The 23,781-nt window shown below is 42.5% G+C and overlaps 1 protein-coding gene across 2 annotated transcripts in view; it reads left to right on the forward strand.

Moving 5' to 3' along the window:
• Nucleotides 1-23,781, forward strand: part of Adarb2 (adenosine deaminase, RNA specific B2 (inactive)) — a 560,555-nt gene that overhangs the window by 367,581 nt on the left and 169,193 nt on the right. For both annotated transcript variants that reach the window (XM_026788354.1, XM_026788353.1), the window contains exons 2-3: nucleotides 8,134-8,220; nucleotides 20,056-20,963. In XM_026788354.1, coding sequence (XP_026644155.1) covers nucleotides 8,134-8,220; nucleotides 20,056-20,963 — 995 coding nt within the window. The remainder of the gene's footprint in view (nucleotides 1-8,133; nucleotides 8,221-20,055; nucleotides 20,964-23,781) is intronic.

A 23,781-nucleotide genomic window follows, 5' to 3' on the forward strand; every position in this document is an offset into this window, starting at 1 on the left:
ACAGTTTTTGGCTTCAATGTTTCACTTTTAGACTTTATTTTTAAATTTTGTCTTTTCTACCAACAATCCATCTATTCACTCATTATGTCCACATTTTTTAAATTCTTTTTTGTTGTTTTGTTGTTTGTTTGTTTTCAAGGCAGGATCTCAATATGTATCCTTTGTTGTCTGAAATTTTCTATGTACATCAGGCTAGCCTCAGATTCATAGAGATCTGCTTGTCTTTGCTTCTCAAATCTGGTATTAAAGGTGTGCTCAACCATGCCTGGCTTCATTAAAATTCTTAAAGATTCTTATAACATCCATATAAAGACATTACTGCTAATTTCAACATTATCTTACCTTAGTACTATGCCTGAGATTTTCCTGACTGGGGTTCTGTTTTCTGACTTCTCATCCACAATATCATTAACACTGTTTCTACCTTCTAGACACCAAAGATTCTGTGTTTGGGTATTGCAGTGTCTTCTTGACTTTTCTTCTGGGGAGCAGTTTGTTACCAGTCAGTAGGCTTGCTCATTTCAGCTAGGGTATAACCAATCCTGAGACATGACCTTTCTAAGATTCCTACTAAACAAACTTTCTCCTCCTTCTAACCAAAACACCTACTTTCATTACTCTGCAACCTCCTGACTCTTCCCTCTGCATTAAGATCCCCTGAAACCGTTCTCTGCCAGGCTCACAGTCTCCAATCGCTTGTGTATAGCTAAGACAGCATGGAACCCCAGCCATGTCTGGAGCCCTATCTCTCTGTGTGGAGCTTCCTTCTGCCCTCAAATTCTACTTATCTTAATGGCACAACCTTTATTCTTTGCTTAGATCAACTTGAGGATATCACTGTGGACATCGTAGGGTCTACCTTTCTACTAGAAAACAATTCCCTTTTCTCAGAGACAGTCTTTGTTCACCACCTGCTGTCCAACCTCTGCAAACGGTCCCTTCGTGTATTTTGTGTTATTTTAACTCATAGTGGCCAGTAGCGTTTCCACCCTTGTTAATGAGCCTTTCTTCCTGCTCTCTCTCAGACCTAGGCATAAGCTTGAGATCTAATAACATGCTCATAGGCACTGCTCACAAGAAAGGAAAGGATAATCCCTCTACAACTCCCCCTCTTTATCTACAGGAAAACAACAAGACAAACTGAGGAGTTATTGCACCCTATTCTCAGTGGTGTCAACTCATGGCTTCAGCTTTGGGCAGTAAAGGAAGAAGCACCACCTACTCTATTTTCTCAAGTGGGAATATTCCTCAGCATGATCTGTCACTGCATTTTAGCTAACCACGATCACTTCTGTTTATGAGCACAGTCCAAGTGAATGCTTCTAGAGTAAACACATATTTTTTTCTAAATATTAATCTTTAAGTCTTTTATCATCATATCATTCATCACATGACTCTTTTTCTTTATATGCCTTAAAATCAAGGATGATACTTTTCTCTTTGATTTAAATATGTGACAGATAAGGAAACACAAAAAGATAAATTTGATAAAGGAAATACAAGGTCGATTAATCCAGAAATTTTGGCAGCAAAGACATTTTCACTCTGGGATTTTAAAAACGAGGTGAGGAGGGATAAAGAATTCCTTAAACACATTAGCCCCCAGATAAGAATGTGGGCAAGTCCATAGCACTGTGGATTAGCCCAGGTGTTTCATTTAGCTATAGAGTCAATGTCTCTGTTTCTTTCCCTGGAATAAGTACATCAGAGAAGAAAATCAGCTCCTCACTAATTGTATATGATAACTCCTATCCTAACAAAGTACCTTCAATACAGACAGATATATTGGTTTGGCAAAGAACTATGTTAGCATACATATTCAAACCATGCTTCTTAATATTCAGTATAACTAGCATTCTTCTGGGTGGAGCGTTGTAGGAGTTGTGTGATGTTTTTTCTCTTACTCTTTTGGGGCACCCGCCACACAGCTCTCAAATAAATCACATACAGAGGCTTATTCTTAGTTATGAACACCCAATCTGAGCTTGCCTTGCTTCTTGCCAGGTTTTATAACTTGAATCATCTCATCAATCTTTGGCCTCAAGGCTTTTATCTTTTTCTATTCCTGTATACCTTTTCTTTCCTTCTTACTCTGTGTCTGGCCGTGTAGTTAGGTAGCTGGCCACTGAAGTCCTCCTTCCTCTCCCATTACCAGATGTTTTTCTTCTTATTTATCTTCTCTGCCTGCCCCGTTTATTCCTCAGATGTTTTAGTCAGGCATAGTAACACAGCTTCACAGAGTTAAACAAATGCAACATAAACAAAAGCAACACACCTTAAAATAATATTCCCCAACAAGGAGTCACAAATCCCTGCTACCAAATGAAACTTTGCTGGTCCGTTCACATGTCTTCTTTGTGAAAGATAAGCTACAGTCATATGTATAGATAATATTTACCCCCAAAATTTTGACAAAGCATAGGGAAGCTACAGTATATATGAAATAAATTTTCAAAGATTGTTAATGTTGACAGGAAACAATACATAATTTATTAATCTACAGAGATGTTTTAAATTCTAAACATGATGAGAAAGAGTTTTAAATAGCCACAAGTTATTCCAGTAAGTACATCTTTCAGCACAGAAGTTTTCCAAATTAATATAATGCTGATAATATCATTAGTTCTCTGCCTTGCAAATTCTAGCTCTCTCATGTCTGAGGTTCCATAAAAATCCTTCCATACCCTGAAAATGCTTCCCTATATGTTCCCAAAAAATACACAGTTGGTTTAATAAAAGCAAAGTTATTTGTTATACAAGTAATATGGTTTATAATGCAAGTGTCCTAAGACATTTCAAGCAATGCATTTAAAATAATGTTTGGCTAATTATGAGCCAAGCTTTGGTGAAATGCAGCCTACTCTTCCCCACGAGGGCCATGCTATCTAGGTCAGTTTCCAAGGGGACCACATCAACCAGCGTGAGCTACAGCTAAGAAAAAAAAGGATAAGAATGGCCTCAGAGCAGGAAGGATCCAGCCGGGTTCTTCCAGGCTATTCCTTGAAGAACCCCTTGGCCCATCACCAACAAGTCAGTTTGAGAGGCAATCAGAAGTGTAAATAGAATTCATACAACTTCTGGAGGCATCACGATCCCTGACGTCAAACTCTGCTACAGAACTTCAATACTAAAAATAGCCTAGTATTGGCATAAAAACAGACAGGACGACTAATGGAACCAAATTGAAGACCCAAATATTAATACACACACCTATGAACACCTGATTCTTGACAAAGAAGCAAACAACATCAAATGGAAAAAAAAAGAAAGCATATTCAACAAATGGTGCTGGCATAACTGGATATCAACATGTAGAAGAATGAAAATAGATCCATATCTATCACCATGCACAAAACTCAAGTCCAAATGGATCAAAGACCTCAACATGAAGTCAGCCACATTAAATCCCATAGAAGAGAAAGTGAGAAGTAAATCTTGAATGCATTGGCACAGGAGACCACTTCCTAAATATGACCCCAGTAGCACAGACACTGGGAGAAACAATAAATGGGACGTCCTGAAACTGAAAACCTTCTATAAAGCAAAGGACATGGTCAACAAGACAAAATGGCAGCCTATTGAATGGGAAAAGATCTTCACCTAGTCCACATCAGACAGGTCTGATCTCCAAAATATACAAAGAACTCAAGAAATTGGTCATCAAAAGAACAAGTAACCGAATTTAAAAAAAAAATGGAATACAGACCTAAACAGAGAACTCTCAACAGAGGAATCTAAAATAGCTAAAAGACACTTAAGGAAATGCTCAACATCCTTAGTCACCAGGGAAATGCAAAGCAAAACAACTCTGAGATTCCATCTTATACCTGTAGGAATGGCCAAGATCAAAAACACTGATGACAACTTATGCTGGAGAGGTTGCAGGGTAAAGGGAACACTACTGCATTGCTGGTGGGAATACAAGCTGGTACAGCCTCTTTGGATGTCAGTATGGTGATTTCTCAGAAAATTAGGAAACAACCTTCCTCAAAACTCAGCAATACCACTTTTGGGTATATACCCAAAGGATGCTCAATCATACCACAAGGACATGTGCTCAAGCATTGTTTGTCATAGCCAGAACCTGGAAACAACCTAAATGCCCCTCAACCAAAGAATGGATAAGGAAAGTGTGGTACATTTACACAATGGAGTACTTCACAGCAGAAAAAAATAATGACATCTTGAAATTTGCAGGCAAATGGATGGAGCTAGAAAACATCATATTGAGTGAGGTAGCCCAGACCCAGAAAGACAATTATCACATGTACTCACTCATAAGTGGTTTTTAAACATAAAGCAAAGAAAACCAGCCTACAAATCACAATCACAGAGAACTTAGACAAAAATGAGGACCCTAAGAGAGGCATTCACGGATCTACATGGGAAGTAGAAAAAGACAAGATCTCCTGAGTAAATTGGGAGCATGAGGACCATGGGTGAGGGTTGAAGGGGAGGGGAAAGGCAGGGAGGGGAGCAGAGAAAAATTTATAGATCAATAAAATCAATAAAAAAAAGAAAAACTCCAATGCAGGAAAAATTCTTCATATACACAAAATGCTGAGAATTGGGTCAAAGAAAATATAGCCTCTATCTTTCATTTAGCAATCTGCATGAAATCTGCTTTCGAAAGATGTCCGTGAAACTTATGAGAACCAGTTGAGTACTGAAGTTCCATCCACAGTGAGCCAGTTGAATAAGATGTCGAATGGACAAGAGGCATCCAGAAGGAGATGAGGAAAGACACTGACATCAAATAACTTAGCTCCAGTTTTTCTGTACATTGAAAATGTAATTGTTCTCCCTTTTCTGAGAATATTATAATGATGTGTTAAGTTCTATTTTAAACACCATTATTTCTGGAATGAAGACGTATTTCTCTTGTGTAAAGCAATGCTGGTAGCAGATAAAAATTGGCTCTTTAATTGTCCATGTCTGAATTCCCTGTTTTATTTGGTTGCCTTCATTTGATTGGTAGAAGCTGGTTCTTGAGATATAAAATCTACTAGAGAAAATAAGACTTCAAAAGACATTAGGACTACTAGATAAAATATAGGCTAGTTGATGGGTGAAGAAATGACTCTGTGGTTGAGAGCATACGTGCTCTTGCAGAAGACCCAGGTTCCGTTCCCAGCGTCCACATGGTAAGGCACAACCATCCATAGTTAAAGGTCCAGGGGATTCAATACTCTCTTTTGATCTCCAAGGGCACATACATACATGCAAGGAAAACTCTCACACACATAAAACAGATAAATATTTTTAAAGAAAATATAGGACATTCAGCTAAGTTTTACTGTCTTTGATGTGGTTATGATTTAATTTAAAAATATTTAATCGGGTCATGAAATTATATATATTTAAAGCTTATTATAATTTAATATATATTGTATAATTATCATAGTTAGGTTACCATCATGTGTGTGTGCATGTGTGTGTGCATACTAAGGACATACAATCTAATCTCATTAAGTAGCAAGTGTTCAATGCATTGCTGTTACCTACAGCCGTGATGCTGTTTGTTAGGGAATCAGGACCTTGTTCTCTCATATGTGAAAGCTTTACATTCTTTAACTGGCATCTCCTTTCTCACAGCCCAGTGCCTTCAACTTTTCAGATTGTGCATAAAATGCAATCATACAGCATTTGTCCTTTACTCTAAAGCCCATAATTGCAACCATATGGGAAGAAATTGTATGGCTTCTTTCTTTTGCGTGCTGAACACCACTCCACAATGAGGGTGTACCCTACTTTTGGTTATTTGTTCATCTGACAGTGGACACTGGTACCTCTGTCTCTATGCTACTGTGAAGCGAAGCTCTTAGTTCTTTAAGCTCTAGAGCTACGAGAGGGATGGCTGCATTCACACAAACCCTGCTTCGTGTCAGCATCAGCAGAGTTCAGGCTTTGACTTTCCCTACACCTTTACCAGGACTCTGTTTTCTGAACATTTCCAATAGCTATACTGTGGGTGTGGTGCGGTGTCTCATTGTGGTTTTCCTTGCACTTGTATGTCCTCAATAACTGCTGATAGTAATCATTAAGTGCTCATTGGCCAGTAGAATATCTTCCTTAGAGAAATGTCAGTCCACACCTGTTTGCCTTAAACATGAACTTCAGATAAACAATAAATACTTGCCCTGGTTTATACTTGCATCACACAATATGGAGAATACATGGACTCTGAAAAACATTGTTCATCTGAAATTTGGTTTTAACTGGATGCACTCTTTTTGTTTGATAGACATGGGAAAAAACAGCAATGACAAAAAGTGAAGACTTGGATGGATCTGAAACAGCCTTTATTTATTTCACAGTTTTGCTGTGAAATAGTTTGGTATATTTTGTGGGGGTTTTGCTGGTGTTCCTGCTTTATTAAAAAAATTATAATTTCATTTCAAGATCCTCCAGACAAAATCATTTGAGCTTCCACAGTCTTTGTGCAACGTTATTGGACTCACTTAATGAAATTATAACTCAAGCAAGGTATTTCATTCTGTTGGAGTAAATGAGCTTGGGCGATGAGAACTCGGGGGGAGCAATGTCTTTGCTGCGTTGATCCTTCATGTTTGGTAGAAGGAAGGAGGAGCAGGCACTTCATATTAGAGTTATTTATTGTTTTCTTTGTGTGAACACTATATTGGTGCCTGTCTCTACTGGAAACAACAGCTGTTAACAGGCTCTGAGATGAATTTCAATGTGATCTCCCCTGGCCTCTGGAAAGCTTGGCTAAAAAGAAAATAGGCTCAGCCTTGGAAGAAAAGAGCACGTTCCATCCTGAGTTTGGTCGCCTGAAGGCTAAGGGCAGTTAAAGCCACCAGTGAGCATTTCATGGGTATCTGCCCTTAGATCAAGGTACAAGTGCAAATGGGAATACGGATACAGGCAGGCCACCACTGTAATAACAGCAAGAGACAAGAAGCAATGTTGAACACAGGGACCCCCACTAAAACATCCTGCCCTCGAGTGGGAAAGACTGCAGAGGAGAAGGAAAGACCCCTGCACAGCACAGCAGCCAAGTCCTTCATGGCCAGTGCCCCAATCAGTTTAAGAGAAGATCAGCAATGGCTCTAATGCTGTATCACAACAAACAAGTTATAGTAGTCCTTTCATCTGTGGTCCAGATTCATAACGAAACAGACACAAGGAGAGTGGGGATCCCGAGAGTCCCCTGCACTGAGGCTCTGGCGATAGAGAGCAGGTGCTGTATGAGCAGACACTCGCAGGTTCTACTGTATAGTTTGCTCAGTGGAATCCTCTAAAATAAGAAATTTTGACTTGTTTTATTACTTATTTTAAAGTGTGTTTTCCAATAACACATCCCACCTAGAATTCCTTCACCTCTCTGTTTAAGAGAGGAATTGCCAGTTGGGCATATTGGTGCACAGAAGTAATTCTAGTCTCTGGGAGGCTGATATTGGAAAATATCAAGCTCAAGGCCAACCTAGGCTACAGAGGGGAATAAACATCAACCAGGACAAGAGGGATGAAGAAAGCCAGCTATTCCTGGGTCCCTGGAATTCCATCGGTGTCAATGACATTTGAGCATCCCCAGGATGGTTCAGGACCTCTACCTAACTCTGGCCTAATCCTCACCTCTAGTACTTCTACTAATATACCCACTAAGTGACATGACCCTTGTGTGCATGTGTGTGTTACTAACTTTCTACTATTTTTACCTCATGTATATCATTCAAGAGCTCAGAGCAAATGTTACATGAGTGGGGGAGCTGGGAAAATCCTTTGCGTGACAATTCTCTCTTAATTCTGAAATTATTTAATTTAACTTTCTAAAACGTTTCACAGGTGTTAGCCCACCCACCTGTGAATAGATGAAAGGTTCTTCTCCTGAATGCAATTAAAGTTTTCGAGGATGTGGAACAAGAGCATAGAAGGTACCAAAGACAAATAAAGAAGGGAAGAAAGATGGAAATCTAAGGTTTTAAAATGAATGGAGAGCGGAATTTGATAAAATGTTGTCAAATATCCAATAAAAGATGGAGCCAAAAAGACGAGCCACGTTTATCTTTCCTCCTCCCTCATCCAATCTTTTGGTAATCAGAACATATGAAAGGATTGAGTTTTCCTGAAACTCGATGTCAAAGTGCATTTTCCTCTTCTTTCTCTTTCCAGACAAAGTAAGCATATTGTCAACCTTCCTCGCTCCCTTCAAGTACCTAAGTCCTGGAACCACAAACACGGAGGATGAAGACAATCTAAGTAAGCAACCCCACTTCTCTTGTAGAGTGGTCCTCACTCAATGTGTATGGGGGTGGGATTGTCTTTCTCGGTTGCCTTGTAGCCATGGAAAGGGGACTGGCTGATCTTATCCGGTAGAGGAGACCCTGCTCCCAACTTCAGCAGATCCATCTTTTTCCACAGTTACATCCTTACCCATAGTTCCATCCTCACCTGTGGCTCCACACTCTCCCTATTCCCATAGTTACTAGTAAACTATCATCACCTGAAGAATGGAGTCCTTACACAGAGTCTAGTCCTCATCTGAAATTCATCTTCAGGACCAAACTCACACAAATACTTATCCTCGTCCACAGCCTTGTGCCCACATGTAATCCCATTGTTAACACGGTACCAGCATTACCTGCAACCCACCCTGACCATCAGGTCACCCCACCTATCGGACCAAATTTACACATTCTTCATGGCAGTGCCAATTATAGCTAGGATCCTCCCTAATCTGCATCCATCCTCACCTTCAGGACCAAATTCACGCAGAGTCCTATCCCCACCCAGAGTCTCGTATCCCCCTGGAATACCGTCTTCCCTTGTTGACTATGGTCCCTCATCCCTATGGTTGAATCTGCACCAGAAGTTCTGTCCTCATTTGGATTCCCACTCTCAGTGGAAGTTCTACCCTTAAACTAAAGCCCCATCTCCCCTTGCAGCCCCATCTTTACCAGCTACCCCATTCTCATCCACAGTTGGTGTGTGTGCAGCCTCGTTCCTGTCCAGACCTTCTTATCTCACCTACCTACTTACCAACACCAGGAAATCTACCCTTACCTAAAGTGCCAGTCTTATCTAACATCCTGACCTCATTTGGAATTCTGTGCTTACCTGGAGCACCATCATCATCTTAAAGATAAGAAAATATCAGTAATGTGTGACCAAGAGCCCCAGACAGTGTGGGAAATGAACTAGTTTTCTTAGACAATCCTCTTCTTCCTTTTCTTCATTCTCCTAACTATAGAAAAAAATTGAATGATTGCAAAATGGAATTTACAGTTCTTTAACAATAAAAACGATAAATAGGGGTTTTCTATTGAAACATTTCGAGGGCATGAAGCTAGAGAAGACGCGGCAGCAGCAGCATTAAGTGTCTGATATTGAGGTTGGTTTAGGGAAGGGGTCATATTCATCTCGTAGATCAAAAGGGGGAGCTCAGAATAGAAACTGAGAACGAGAGGAAAGAAGGGGAGAGAAGAGAAGAGACAAGGATGAAGGAATGGAGAGGAGAGGAAAGGAGAGGGAAGTGGAGAATTCTGGGGAGAGGAGAGGGGAGGGAAAGGGAGAAGAGGGGAGAATTCTGGGAGTGTTGGGCTTGCCCTGTGCTCTTCTCTTACCTGTCGTATATTGTCACGCATTTAAAAAGTAGTCCAAACATCCCACAAGAACACCTCTCTGTGTCGTAACACCACCTAACAGATGGGCTTCTTTTACAACTAAAATGAGCTAAGAATGTGCTTGTCGTGGAATGTGAAGGAAGCAAGGTGCTATTGGTGGTTGGTTGCTAAGATAATTGGCTGAATCAAGCAAAACCACTAGCAGAGATTTCCATGGGAATGTTGTCTGTGTTGCCATCAGCCTCTAAGAATCACAGCATATCACTGTGGGCATCCTCTCTCTAGACAATTGTTAATGCTTTTAGAAATGGGTATTTCTTCCTTTAATTAGTCACTTTCCCCATTGCTATGGCAAATGCCAGCAAAAGCGACTTAAGGCAGAGAGGGTTTATTTTGACTCATGATCCAAGGGTATCATGGTGGTAAAGTTGTGGCTGCAGAGCATGGTCTGGCTGGTCACATTGAGTCCTCCATTGGGAAGCAGAAAGGAGTGAATGCAAATGCTCAGCTTGCTTTTTTCCTTCTCAGGTCAGGACCTCAACCCATGGGAAGATGCCACCAATCTAGGGAAGGTCTTTCCACTTAGTTAAGACTAGAAATTCCCTCACGTATTTCTAAAATACGTGACCAAAGACTTTCTTCTAGGGGACCATGCCTAGATCCTGTCAGGTTGGCAACGAATAGTAGCCATGGTACTTCCCTACCTCACTGTTCAAAAGCAAAGTTGAGAGAGCTCAAAGGTCAGAACCTTGCCAGATGGTCACAACTTTCTACTTGGATCTTTTTATTTCTAGAGAAGGGGGGAGAGGGAGAGGGATAGAGGAAGAAACTGGCTGGGTTTAGACAGGAGTTCTGGACCCTGAATTTCTGGGCTCCCCTCTTAGCAAGGCTTATGGTTTGAAGCAAAATTTTGACATATCATTGTGTATATCCTTTTGGTGATCCAAATTTTAAAAATTCTCAGATCAGTCAAATTATAGATGACTAGCTCAGAAACCTTGGAAAATGAGGAATTAAAAAGCATATTGTCTGGCCAAATTTATTCTGACATGAGAGGAATCTGAATTCTGTTTGCAGCTCTCTCCACCTGGAGCTGCTGGGAGGCCAGCTGAATCAGGAGAAGAAAGCAGGGAGTTACCTAGGGAACTTCTGGAGAGAGAGAAGCAAACAGGTTCTAATGTACAGAAATTCAGGTGCCACTTTCCTGAAGTAACTAAAGGCTCAAGATCTTAAAAACCTCAAGACCTTTGTAACATCACTGCCCTGTCCAGGGGACACTGAAAAAGTCACACACACCACCACCACCACTACTAACACCACCAGCCCCAGCCTCAACAGCCACAGTTGTTGCTGCTCCTGCTCCTGAGGCTGACCAGTTAGGAAATTGGGAACATAGTTTGGGATCAAGGAATTCTGAAGGCATGTTTGCTCTTGAACTTGTGAGCTTACAAATGGGAATGGGGAGTTACCATCTCAGAAAGTCGTAGGGTTGAGGCGAAGTAGGGACATAGAACACAAGGAACGCTCAATCAAGGATGGGTGATACTTGCAATTCAAGCTATTTTCCTCTAATTTGGTTTACTGGCTAGTGGAAAGAAATGTACGGATAAAATAACTTGTAATTGTTTATTATACATTAAAATGCTTTTGAAGTGCTTGGGGAGCCTCATTTTTTGATTAATGGATTAATTTGTGTATATGTGATTGTGTGGTTAGGTACGTTGGGGGGTACGCATGTGTGTATAAGTGCATGTGACTGTGAATGCATGTGTATGTGGAAGCCAGGCAAGAATATTGGATGTCTTCCTCTATCTTTCTCCCTTCATTTTTTTTGTTTTGTTTTGTGCATTTTGAGACAGTGTCTCTTCACTGAACCTGAAGATCATGTCTCTATCAGACTATCTGTCAAGCAGCCTCTGGGATCTACCTTTGTCTACACCCCAGTGTTGGGGTTACAGACACCCATGGCAGTTCCTGACTTTAGCATGGGTGGTGGAGACCAAAATGCAGATCCTCCTGTTTGTATAGCAAGTGCTTTACCCACTATGTCTTCTGCTCAGACCTCTCTTCCTCTCTAAATGCTGTTAGTTCATCTAGAAAACTATTTTTATACATTCATGTTTGATATACGTATGTCCGTGGTGTGAGTGGTATTCATGTTTATCTACATATAAGTGGCATGACTGTGTTTATCATGTATATGTCTGTAGTGTGTAAGAATGGTATTGTGGTAAATGTGTATGATTACATATGGGTAGTGTCTGTGAACATGTGTGTGGAAGCTAGGGTGGGAAGAAGAAGCACATATGACCAACCACTAGTCCCATGCTTCATGCATTAGCATCCTCCGGATCTGTTGTGTCTGTGCTACTCTAATGTAAAGTCACTTCGTGTCTAGTCATTTACATGTTTTCAACTGTTCAAGAATGCCTCTCAGCAGCAATCTAGATCCTAGCAACATGGGATATATCAAAGGCATTGCCTAGAGCTGTGAACTTCTCGAGAGACAGAGAAACACAGCCCCGAGACATCCATTACACACCCATTAGGCTCTGCCTATAGAACGTTGGTATCTAGGAGCCAGTCAGCAGTAGGCTGGATCTGAGCTGGGAGACTCATACAATACTGTGTTTTCAAGACATGCCTGCCTTCATCATTCAGTCTGAGAAGGCTTCACCTTGCAACACCGAGAAGTAATGTGTCCCTGTCTGTCCATGCCCCACCCTCTGCTCAGAAGCTAGGATTTGACAACTGAGACCCAGAGTTTCATATTGCCTTGGACTCTAACAGAGGACATCTCCTTACCGACTGTACCTGCTTTTCCCTGAATTCCATGCACACACATCACAGCATCGTGGTTACTCATGACGAGCCTTTGAAGATGGCACCTTCTAACAATCTGCTCAAGCTGGCAAACTGTTGCACCCATATACACAAGCAAATGCCAGGCTTGTGCTACCTCCTGCATATCTCAGCTTGAACCTATCTGTCATGCACCCTACTGTTTAGGCTATCTCCTGCCCCTCCACACACCAAGCCCTCTCTGCTGTCTGGAGGAAGGATCAGGCTGCCTGCCATTCTGCTGTTGTTAAGTCCTGTCATCTGGGAGGAGCTGTTCTGTTTTTAAAACCAGGGCTGCTTGGCAGCCGAATAACCTTCACCAGGAACAATATTATCTCTTCAAATGTAGCGTGGCACACTGGATGGCTGGCTCTCCAGAGCCCTCCTGACCCGCAGACAAGACAGTGTCATTACCAGTGATGCATACTATCCCAATGATGCCAAACCATGAGAGGAAGCCGGGTGTACATAATAACCGGGTAGAAGATTCTGGCCTGCAAGGGAGCCAGCAGAGAAGTAGGAGGCACATAAAGAAATCCACAAGCAAGGATGGCGTCTTAGGGATGATAGCAATATGCTCTCACTTAAGACCCGACCACCACCTTGTCTAACAATTCCTGAATGTTATCAGCCCAGATCATCAAACTTAACAAATTGCAAATTACAGACTTATTTAGAAACTAAATACATAGCCACAGCTATGACAATATACAATTTTTTTCTTCCTGTCCAAAATGTGGCTCCTTCATGCATTAGACTTTAAACTTAGCATTATAATTGCCGACCCATTTTGTCTGGAGAAGAATCCAGGTGTGAGAGAAGCAGAATGGAAATAATTTCATTTTTCATTTTCCTATACAGATGCCTTCCTGACTTAGACATTTTCTTTCTGTGCCTGGCGGTCTTCAAATTGCGCGTGATTGTCCTATTACCGTTGCTTACGGTATTTATCTAATGTTGTCTGAAGTTATTTGCTTGCTTCTTTTTCCTCTAATTCCCATGATGGGAAGACACATGTGACTCCCTGAAAAGACCTTATGGGAGTCACAGTTTTGAGATGTCTTCTTTTACGGTGTCTTGAAGAATGAGGTAATTTGCCACTGTATGTATCAAAGCAAAAGAACCTTGGGCACTGAAGCCATGCATGCGGTCTCCTTGGGAGCGAGTTTCATCAGGAAAGGTGTTTGGAACCCAAATCAGGAATGTTTAAGGGGAGAAATGCAAGCTGAGACTCTTACATGTAAGCCATCTGCAGTGACAGAAGAGCCATTCTGTCACCGCAGAATTACTGCAACATTCTGCTTCCCTCTCTGCCTCCTCAGCATCCCAGCATCCTGAGGTAGGTCTGATACACTCATGAATATGCACTTGTATATACACACGTATGTGTGACTGTGGTTAGATATCCTAAGGTCTAGTCTGCTCTCTCGGGCAGTAAGCACATGCTAATTCCACACCCGGTGCCTCTGGGAACACTCAGAGAAGGGTATAATACTCAAAGTACCCACTGGGTAAGAAGAACACAGCAGGTAGAAAGTCCTCATGTCCTCTCAGAACCCAGAAATGTACACAGACTGCCAGTACAAGAACCACTGGGCAGGGCTGGGAACTGACAGCATAAGATCCACAGTGTTCACACAGCCCTCCACATTTATTTGTAGGACACAAGAATCTCCCCACTACTCCCCTAGTGAGTGCCTTCACAACTAACTCTTCCAGACTGTGTGGAAGTCAGAGGTTTTTTTTTTTTTTTTGATCTCCTGACTTTTCTAATCTGTCGATTATTATATGTGACAATTGGGTGTATAAAACCTATTAACTAAATGGAGAAAAAAATGAATATAATTTCCTGGGTCAGAGGAGGGGAGTGGAACATATTTAATGCCTTCTCCACGAAGAGGAAAATATGAATGTGTGTGTCAGAGTTAGAGCTATAAAGAGTCCACAGAAAAGGCAGTAGGAAAATGCCCAGATGCACCTGGCTTAGTTGCAATTGGATATGAAGAGCAGCAGGCAATATTGGAGTAAAGAAGGGTCCTTCTGTCTCCAATCTTGTCACAAGATGAGTGTTACCTGTGTCTGTGTTGGTCCCATTGGCATAAAGGAGCCCAAGGAATAAAGGTAGGGCTTGTATCCACATGAATGGATATACACAGGTAGTGCACTAGAATCTAATAGGCATGAATGTATGCCTTCTCAAGCAAAGGACAAGACCAGGGAAGTGTTTTGTTCTGCTCTTAGGAAGCAGGTGCTGTTCTTTTGTCCACATTTTTGGGTGGTAAAGTCACTATCTACCATTCAGCACACCAGAGAAATCAGAGAACCATTTACCCTTCTCTCTGTACACCTTTGAGAAGCTGGGTATGGATAGAAGTAGGAGGTCCTGCACTGACTGCTTCCATTATGTACTTTAAATGCCCCTGCGGTGGTCTTTTTGCTAAGTCTGATAGATAGATAGATAGATAGATAGATAGATAGATAGATAGATAGATAGATAGATAGATAGATAGATACATACATACATACATACATGATAGATAGATACATACATACATGATAGATAGATAGATAGATAGATACATACATACATACATACATACATACATACATACATACATACACATGTAGGTAGATGATTGATAGATAGATAGATAGATAGATAGATAGATAGATAGATAGATAGATAGATAGATAGATTCATAGATAGATAGATAGATTCATAGATTCACTTAATTCACTTCCACTCAACTGATAAAGCAAATACAAGTAAAATCTTCATTTTCTGCCATTTAAAGAAATGAAGCTTACACAGAATGATCTGCCTAGGATTCCAATAATCATAAACAACAAAGGCTTTATTTGATCTCTCACCTGCTTAACTCTACACCCTGCGAAATGGGCACTGAACCACCTCAAGTACTAAGGGTCCCAGGACAGAGACCACAACCTAAGTCTAGCTGGGCTCTGAAGTACTTGCTTAACTCTGAGGATCAGTTAATCAACACATTTTAATTAGTAATATCACCATGGATAATGTTATTCCAGAGAGTCTACCTTGTCCAAGGGACCAATGTGTATAGTTTTAAATCAACTGCACTAATTATTGATTATTAAGAAAGGAGCTCAGAGGAACTGACAGATAGTTCATATGGTTATGTTTATTTCACAAGCACAACTCCTGGGTTTGATATCCAGCACCTGTATAAAAAGGTGTACTGGGAGCACCTGTAATCCCAATGCTGGGGAAACAAACGGCAAGATCAGGGGCTTTGTGACCAACCAGCCTAACCTACTTGACAAGCTCCATGTTCAGTTGAAGACCCTGTCTCAAACTGAGAAGACACCCAACATCAACCTTTGGTTTCCACGCATGCACACACACGTACACACACACACATGCACATATGTGCATATATACAAACATGCACACACATGTATCAACACACACACACACACACACACAAGAAGAAAGGGACTCACACCATGGTTTAATAATCAATGTTTATATAAAGAGTTCCAACTACGAAGTAGTAAGATATTGAGAGTTACAGAAGAGAAGCAAATAAAAGGGATTTCACCTTGTATAGAACAAAAACATTATTTTCTGAGTTCGATTCTCAAGATACAGCAGAGGTCATCTGATATGCTAGCCACCATAATCACACTGGCACACTTATTGAATCCCCACATTGTAAGAAATCAATAAGAAATTAGAAGGCTCCAAGCAGGTTTCTAGGCAATCTGATGTGGGGATTTGGGAATTGTTTTGTTTGCTCTTTATTTTCCATTTTGAGTTCAGTCTGGGAAAAATCACATGGTTTAATCTAATGTACACTCTCCCTTGCCTTGAAATACCCTAAAAGGCAGAGTCCATTGCAGTGTGCATAACCCAGAGCTCACAACGATCAACACAAACGGCCGAGATTTAGCACTTGCTATCTAAAAGGTAATTATTTTTGCTGAGATCCATGACAAATGAGTGTTGCATGGTTATAACTGAGAAAGCACCCAGGTCCACACTTTTGAACAAACTAACCTCCCCAAGCCTAATAGCCTTTTAGTAGCAAATTGATAGAGATAGTAGTAAGCCCATTTCACAATTTATAAAATTTAAACTGAGAAGCTGAACTCACTTTCAATGCAGAGCCCAGTGCCCCCCACTGGAGCATCCTAGCAAGGACTGTTTGGACTTCTTTATAAAGACATGATAGCTATGACCGACAGCTCTGAGCTGAGAGGAAGTAGAGTGCATGCTGAAAAGAACATTCTCAAATGTCGGGATACCTCTGAAAGGCCCCTGATTTTCAAAGGCATCCTTTGTGGCTGTGAAATTGCCCCTTCTTCTCCATTATTCTCCAACAACAATGCCATAAACTGAGAGGTTAGGCACACAGCAGCCATTCTGGCAGGTCTCAACCTACGTAGCTTTCAGGTGGCACGAGAGAAGCAGGACCGTGTGTCAGCAGCCAGCCAGGCATTCGGCGTCTGTTTTGAAGTTGTGGGTTCACCTGAAAATTCGCCTGGAATTTCCACCAGCTTAGTGAGAAAAAAAAACATACACACACACATTCCCACCTGCCACAGAGAGCCCCCCAGCCCCTGAGGACATGTGCAAGGTGCACGGAAACCTGGACACGGTTCTGCCTGGCCAGATCAGCCCCAGGACTCATCACACATGGAGTAGACTTGGTTTCATTATATCCAGATGGCCTGGGGAGGGGTGTCAATCTACAAAGGCCAAGAAAATGTCACAACCATTCGGTGTCCATAAAATCAACATACAGCCACTGCAAAGATGAGAGGAGTGTGAGATTCCTAGGACCGAGTCCCATCATGAACACAACACAGCATACAACCTTTATAAATAAATTATTTCAACTCCTTGAGTCTCAGCTTCTGCCCACCTGCTTATAAAATGTTGACCATACAAGCCACTAACTAGGGACTAAGGAAGAAGAAATATATAAAAGTTAGGTTCTCAACAGAATGCATAGAGGCTGATGGGTCAGTTGATGATGCCAGACTATTCAAAGGCATAATCCTTGGGTTATTATAATAAAACTGAGAGTTTAGCTTCTAGAAGCACAAACCTTACACCCTAGCAAAGTTCAGCAGGGGTCATATGGTCATGTGGCAGTTCACAGCTGGGATTTTCTAAACAGGACAACTTTATTAGAAAATAGTCATTCAAGGTGGCTACTAGTCTTAAATTATCTTTAAATTCATCTTCACTTAGTTATGGGATGTGTGTGTGTGTGTGTGTGTGTGTGTGTGTGTGTGTGTGTGTGTGTAGCTTTCAGGCTGCAGAAGAGAAGCAGGTTCATGTGTCAGCAGCCAGCCAGGAATTCAATGTCTGTTTTGAAGTTGTGGGTTCACTGGGAAATTCACCTGGAGTTTCCACCAGCTTAGTGAGAAAAAAAAAAAAAAACACATTCAAACCTGCCACAGGGCTGAGAGCTTCCAGCCTCTGAGAGAATGCATGGTAGGTGCACACCTGGGTATGGCTATGCCTAGCCAGATCAGCCTCAGGATGTGTGTGTGTGTGTGTGTGTGTGTGTGTGTGTGTGTGTGTGAAATAGGTAGATGATAGATAGATAGATAGATAGATAGATAGATAGATAGATAGATAGATAGATAGATAGATAGATAGATAAATGTAGACTATATATAGTTTAATATATAGTTATAGCGAATGATGGTTTTGGTGAACTTACTTTATGTTAGTTTTTTGCAAAGATAGAAAATGTTGGATCAGCAAAATGGTTCAGGTGATAAAAATGCCTGCCACCAATCCTGATGGCTCATGTTAAATCCTTGAGGTCCACAGGAAGGAAAGAGAGAACTGACTCCTGCAAGTTGTCCTCTGACCTCCACATACGTGCCATGGTGTACACACACACACACACACACGCACACACACACAACACACACTGTACTGTTTTAAAAAGAAAGAAAATGTTACAAGTACAAATGAAGCCATTCTTTATCCGTTTCTTTTCCTTCCCTCCCTCCACCTCCTGAGGGAGACGGGAATATGTCTTTATGATATAAGTGTCTTCAGTTCTTTCATAAGTCTGATTACACAAATAATATGTCATGTGAGTATTCTTATGACATTCTATCTGACTCAATGGAATTTGGCAAGTTCTTTTTGTCATTTAACATGTTGATGAGTTTTATTTATGTTGAAGCACATAGAGTCCATTAAGATATAACTGTTGGATATCATTCTGTTGTTGAGTCTACTGAAACTTAACCATTCCTCCAGGTGTAGGAAGTTAGATATTTCCTACATTTTCAATTTTAAAATATTATGTTACAGTGAACATCTTTATTAATCTCAGTTCTTGGATAATTTCTTAATGGCATATTACTGAGTACATAGTGTTTCTTGGTTGTCAAGGGGTGTCCCTAATTTTTTTTTTTGCCATGGAATTGTGCCTGTGTTCATTCCCACTGTTCTGTGGGTGCATATCCTAAGAAATACATCACATTTTGGTCTGTTTTACCTGTTTGCCTGGCTAAGATGGAAAGGCTTTCAGAAGAGTAATCCAAGGATTCCTGCTATCCTGTAGGGGAAGTAGAACCCCAGATTTGCAGCTGAACCATGTGGTTCATTTAGAACCGTTTCAGACCTCGATATGTCAACATGTGGTATTTTTATTTATAAGGACAAAGGATGTCTAGTCAGTGCACTTTATTAAGAAGTCCCAGGTGATTGTGGCAGAGAAGACCAAGAACCATATTCAGATGAAGAACCAAGGCCACATCCCAGCACCTGTGGCTTTTGATGGCTTCCCATGAGTTGTCTCAGCTAGCATGGGGCTGGTTGGCCCAGGCCCTATGGGCCCCTCAGACTCTCCAGTTCTGTTACCAACCAGCATGACTGAGGCCCAGCAACTGTATTGGCCTACACAGGCAGCATGCGGGTGTTTAGAAGAGGCAGCTGCGCCTCCATTTGATTGACTCCTAGCTGTCTTCTCCATGGAGGTCTCAGGACTCATTTCTTACTCCCAGATGTGATTTGGGAGGCAGGGTTTGAGAAACTCTATTGGGCTTGTTATGAAAGAACATATTCTTGACAAAGCCCTACCCCCATCTTCAGTGCTAAGGGCATCACGAGCATCAATCACACACCTGATAGCCCTGGAAGCACAGGAGGCAGGAAGGTGCTCATCATTTGAAGAAAAGCCTTTCTAACGTCTGCTGTTGCCCCAAACCATGCATAGGCAGGGCTACTTGTCTGTCTGATTTTTAAGAGATAATGTAGGTGCAGAGGAAGTAGGCACTAGTAAGTGATATCATCGTAGCTCAGACAACAGAGAGTGAGACCATGCAGAGGACACACCCCTTTCCTGTCTCTTCCTCGTATCTTTTCAGGCCTGACTTTCTGAGGATTGCCCGATGATGGAGTCTTTCCTCCATAGGCAACTGGTCCCCAGTCTTCCTCTTCCTTTGAGTCTTGCACAAGGCACTACGGCACCTTTCCCAGACTGGCTGGAGGCCCTGATGGCAAAGACCCGTGAGCTTGGATTCCCAGCCTTCCAGAGCCATCATTAGCAATAGGTTTCTGTCACTAGTAGTGACCTGCCACTGCCCTGGGTCATGACTAATTTGTTCTCACCTCCAGGTACGAGCAGTGCTGAAGTGAAGGAAAACCGAAATGTGAGCAACCTGGGGACTAGGGCCCTGCCCCCTGGAGACTGGGCCAGAGGCAGCGGGCCCAGCATTAAAAGGAAAAGGCCACTGGAGGAAGGAAACGCGGGGCATTTCTGCAAACTCCAGCTGATCTGGAAGAAGCTCTCCTGGTCTATGACACCCAAGAATGCCCTGGTCCAGCTGCATGAGCTGAAGCCTGGTCTGCAGTACAGGATGGTGTCACAGACGGGCCCAGTGCACGCCCCAGTCTTCGCAGTGGCTGTGGAAGTGAACGGGCTCACGTTTGAAGGCACGGGACCCACTAAAAAGAAAGCCAAGATGCGGGCAGCAGAGATGGCCCTGAAGTCCTTTGTGCAGTTCCCCAATGCGTTTCAGGCCCACCTGGCCATGGGCAGTAGTACCAGTTCATGCACTGACTTCACCTCTGACCAGGCTGACTTCCCAGACACGTTGTTCAAGGAGTTCGAACCATCTTCAAGAAACGAGGACTTCCCGGGCTGTCGTCCGGTTGACCCGGAGTTTCTGTCTTCCACCTACCGGCGAGGACGGCTGTTCTACCACACACTGGACCTCATGGGCCAGGCTCTGCCCGACAGGTCCAGGTTGGCCCCCGGGGCTCTGGGCGAGAGGAACCCTGTAGTGGTGCTGAATGAGTTACGCTCAGGTCTGCGGTATGTGTGCCTCTCGGAAACAGCCGAGAAGCCCCGAGTCAAGAGTTTTGTCATGGCTGTGTGCGTGGACGGGAGGACGTTCGAAGGCTCTGGACGCAGCAAGAAGCTGGCCAAGGGCCAGGCAGCACAAGCTGCTTTGCAGGCCCTCTTCGACATCCGGCTGCCTGGCCACACACCCAGCAGGAGTAAAAGCAACCTCTTGCCACAGGTGAGACTTCTCGGGTAGCTGCCTGTCCGTGGAAAGATGGATGTGAGTTGGGCTATTCTTGCTGTGATGGGGGAATGGGCCTGCCCCTCTCCAGAGCCCAGTGTCTGGGGAAAGAGCATGGTAAAGCTCTGGCCTTCCTGAAAAGGCCCCTTTCCTAAGCACACAGAGAGGAATTGCCGGTGTTTTGTTTTGTTTTGTTTTGTCTTATTTTGATAAAGGATCATGGGAATATTAAGAAAGCAGAGTTCATCAACTCAGCAACCAAGCAGAAGTAATAAGAGAACTCATGAAGCTAGGCAACTTTCACAATGAGGGGATCAACTATAGGGAGGAAAGACAACCAGGGTGGCAGGAAACAAGTGGAGCCAGCAGAATGCAGGGTCTTCTGTCCCCACCCAGAGATCCAGGCTGCAGGAAAGGAAGGCAAGATTCATTCACCAGGTCCTCCAGTAACTTAGAAAATGAAGAACCAAGAAAAAAAAAAGTGTGTTGGCTGGTGGTCTGGGCTGAGTTTCTAGTTAGTTACTGTGAGCAAACCAAGATGGAAATTGTCTCACTGGGAGTGGCCAGAACCTCTATGATTATGGTTTCCAACCAGGTGAGAATGTCCCCAGCAAGACACTAGCACAGACCAAGAGTCATCGGAAGAAAAGCTGCTGGAAGGCAGAGAAGCTAGAAATAAGGATTAGGGAACTGCGGATATGACTCAGGTGGTCTAGTGCTTTCCCAGCATTCATGAAGCTGGGTTCAACCCCTAGTGCTGCATGAACCGGGGATGGAAGTGCATGTCCATAATCCCTGCACCAGGGCTGTATCGGCGAGAGGATAAAGAGTTCAAGGTTATCTTCAGCCGCATAGCAAGTTCAAGGTCAGCCTGGCCTATATAAGAGAGGGGGTGGGAAGTAGGAGGGGATGAAGAAAGAAAGAGAAAGGGATCTCTCCCCGTTTTGCCAACATAATGGTGGGTCTAATTTCATTTTTTCTTTCTTGCTGATACTGGAATTCAGACCCAGAGCCACTGGTACATTAGGCAAGTGGTCCCCCTGAGCTACACCCCCCAGCCCTGTGAGTCTGCTTTCTCACAGGAGTTTACCTCCACATGTTTAAGGTGCCTGTGTAGCACTGCCTGTATGTCAAGAACTATTCTCACACCACTTAAGACAACCTTATTCTGCCAAGTTCTATAATTGCTTATTTATGCAAATTATCTTTTCTCTTATCACTCTGAGACTTATTTGTAGGTCTCTCTAATGTAGTCGATACAGAAAATTATTTTTATTCATTCTGGGCATCAATCAAGGAAAGAAACACTTTACATAGTTAAAAGGCACTTAGCCCCGTGTGGGATTCATCATAAGTACTTAATAACTGTGAGTTATTGCTGTGATCGCCACCATCATGACATCACAGCACCTGGAATAGAATCCCTTATTTTGCTTTTGAAGATAAAAGAACCCATAAAAGAATTCAGGGTGTCATCAAAATGCCAGATACTGCTCAGGGATATGTGTGAAGCCACAAAGAGCATAAAGGGCTCTTTCAGCTTGAAGAATAACTGGATATGGCATTCATTAGTTCATTTCATTCATTCGTTCATTTTATATTTGACTCTAAGCAGGCATGGGAAAGACGCCAGAGCAGATGTCCTTAGTGTATGTGTGTTTGCAGCACATGCTTGTGTATATGTGTGGGTGTGTACACACATGTGTGTGCACGCATGTAGAGGCATGTCAGAGACCAATGTGGCATGTCTCCTCTATCATGTGTCACCTTATTTTTTTTATTTATGTGTATATGTGGGGATATGAAAATGACTGCAGTGGCCCCAAGTCCAGAAGAGGCACCTGGAGTTACAAGGTAGTTGTGAGCCACGTGATGTGGATCCTGGGAACTAATGGAGGTCTCTGCAATTGTAGCATGCACCCTTCACTGCTGAGCCATCTCTCCAGCCCCTCCATCTTGTTTCTTGATACAGAATCTCTCACTGAATGGGAAGTTCAGCAATTTGACGAGACTAGCTGGCCAGTGTGCCCCAGTGATCCGTCTGTCTCTACCTCTCTAAAGCTTGGATTATAGGTCATGTTACCATTGCCTGTTTTTATGTGGATACTAATGATCCAAAGTTGAGGCCTTATGCTTGCAGAACATTCACTCTCTTGACTGAGCTGTGTTCCTGATCATACGATGTACTGTTTTTTCAAAAACCTTCAGTGAGAGAAAAGACACACACTGTACATGAGTCCCACTTGAGGGACAGTGGTTTTTGGTTTTTTTTTTTACTGCTCTATCTACTTCCTACTCATTTACTTCACCTCAAGCATTTATTGCACATGTAATAATGACTTAAGGAGCAGGTGGAAGGGGGTAAACCATAAACTTCATCAGTCTTGCCTTCCAGTTCACGCTCAAATAAATGCATAACCCCAGTGAACAGAATGGGCTAGAGAGAGAAGCAAGAACATTTTCTAGATCCAATCCTGCACACTCACTAGCAAGAAACTATGTGACCTTGCATCCTCTCTTTCCTATGCCTTTGTCTTTTTATTTTTCTGACTTCCCCTCATTCCACCTCTCTGCTACAAGGAATCAAGCTTGCAGAAGTGCCACGGAAGCAATCTCCTTCCTACTGCCCGGACTCAAGGCTGTACAGAAGAATGAGCCCTTTCTGAAACTGCCCATGACCTTTGGCATGAGCTTGATCAGCTCATCTCTCTTGCCTACTTGAGAAGGTCCGACAGCAATTGTGGGCATAGCCCTTGTGCTGTTTCACACGGCCACAGCTTGATGCCACTTTGCAGAAAGGCCAGAGCTCCCCGCA

Source organism: Microtus ochrogaster, unplaced genomic scaffold (genome assembly GCF_000317375.1).
Source record: "Microtus ochrogaster isolate Prairie Vole_2 unplaced genomic scaffold, MicOch1.0 UNK2, whole genome shotgun sequence".
In the NCBI taxonomy this organism is placed as follows: Eukaryota; Metazoa; Chordata; class Mammalia; order Rodentia; family Cricetidae; genus Microtus; species Microtus ochrogaster.